This window comes from Phaethon lepturus, unplaced genomic scaffold, assembly GCF_000687285.1.
Source record: "Phaethon lepturus isolate BGI_N335 unplaced genomic scaffold, ASM68728v1 scaffold28038, whole genome shotgun sequence".
Classification (NCBI taxonomy): domain Eukaryota; kingdom Metazoa; phylum Chordata; class Aves; order Phaethontiformes; family Phaethontidae; genus Phaethon; species Phaethon lepturus.
The window spans coordinates 6,710-8,268 of NW_010557288.1; the positions used below are offsets into that span (position 1 = coordinate 6,710).

The 1,559-nt window shown below is 45.0% G+C and overlaps 1 protein-coding gene across 1 annotated transcript in view; it reads right to left on the minus strand.

Annotated features, from left to right (window-relative positions):
• Positions 1-244: 244 nt before the first annotated feature.
• Positions 245-1,559, minus strand: part of TCEANC2 (transcription elongation factor A (SII) N-terminal and central domain containing 2) — a gene marked incomplete at its 5' end in the record, with an annotated part of 3,797 nt that continues 2,482 nt past the window's right edge. The window contains one exon of the mRNA XM_010292736.1: positions 245-433. Within this exon, the coding sequence (XP_010291038.1) occupies positions 245-433 (189 nt within the window). The remainder of the gene's footprint in view (positions 434-1,559) is intronic.

Sequence of the window (1,559 nt, forward strand, 5' to 3'; positions counted from 1 at the left end):
GGCTCTGTAGCAGGAAAATACAGAGTAGAAGAAACTTTTCTTGCAACAAGCCCACACAGATTTCCACCAAGTCAGATTTACAGCACCATTTTTATCATTAGTAGTTCTTGTCTTCAGCAGCCCTGCTCAGAGTGGTGCCAAGTGAGTCACACTGTCAGCACCTCTGCACTCCCCTCACGACAGAAAGAGCTCCCAGTTCCACAGAGATGTAGGCGCATGAAGTTCTCACTCAGGATTAAGCACCTCACTTTTTATGGTTCTGTACAAATGCAGGGACAGTGAGCGTGCCAGCCTTGACTTCTGCTCGGATTTCAGGTTTGTGCTTTAATGAGAAGACAAGAGCTCGCACCATTCTGCGATACGGTGCACTAATGAGACGGGAAGAGAGATGAAAAGCTTCTCGCTCAATATTTTCAGCCAGTGGGTGATCAATCTGAAAACAGCAAAGTATAAAATTAGATCTTTACATTTAATAAGGAGACCAACTGATTGAAATTGGAGTTTGGTGCTTCTCAGTGTTTCTTCATTAATCAGCTTAGATTCAAGGAAATCTACTTCCCATCACAAGTGTAACAGGAAGAGCAATTTAATTCCACCCTAGCAATTAAGGAACAAGACAACGTGGTCAGTAGCAGGAACATATCCACATCTCCAGCTGGGTGGTAGTACTGCGCCTTCACAACAGGAAACTAATCTGCAACTAGCTTTGGGTATCAAGCTCAACTGCAATTATAAGGTACGTTGTACTGTCTCCATAAAGCTCACTTTTGATCTTGCTGATATAAGGCACCTTGGATACTATTTTAAACTTGATTCCAACAGCAACTCTAAGACACGCCAAACACTTGGCAACTCTGCCTGGTGCTATAAAGGGAAATGTGGGCTCTCAGTGTGTAGAAAGAGGTGTAATTAAGGATGCAGAAAGGGATTTGCTAAATGTTAATTATGTAGTTATTGCTTCAACATGTGCCAAAACCTGTAATTTAGCAGAGCTTAGAAAAAAATCCCCCACCCATCAAGAAATGGTTTTAATTTCACTTCTGGCTTTTGTGATGGGGAATCTCCCATGCTTTGCATGCAGGAGATTCCAGTGTGCCAAGTAGTATTCCTCCAAGTCCTTTGCCCGCTCTGTTTTTGCTACCCATCACTAAATTGCCCCTCAGCTGGGCAGCACTAGAAGCCCCTTAGATCCATTCAGCCCCAGCTTCTCTTCTCCTTTTGTCAGCCTCTCAGGTGTCCCTCCTCCCCATTTGCTGGACCTCTGTGGCACCCCTACCTATATATGCCGTTCCTCGGCTACCGGAAGCTCCACTTGCACATACGGTGGTAGCTGCAAGCTAGAAGAGTATTCTTCCTTGCTGTGCTTCCAGGTGACTCCTGTTCAGAGGTAATTCTGTTTTACCCAATACTACTCATTTTAGGGTGGTACCATAGCCTTTATGTCCCATAGGTTCAGACTTTACTACCAGTCTTGTCACCATGCACAGATGTGCTTTCCAAGAACTAAGCTTGACCCAGCAGCCTGGCAAAGGTGAGCCCCCCCTTTCTGAGGCATTCCT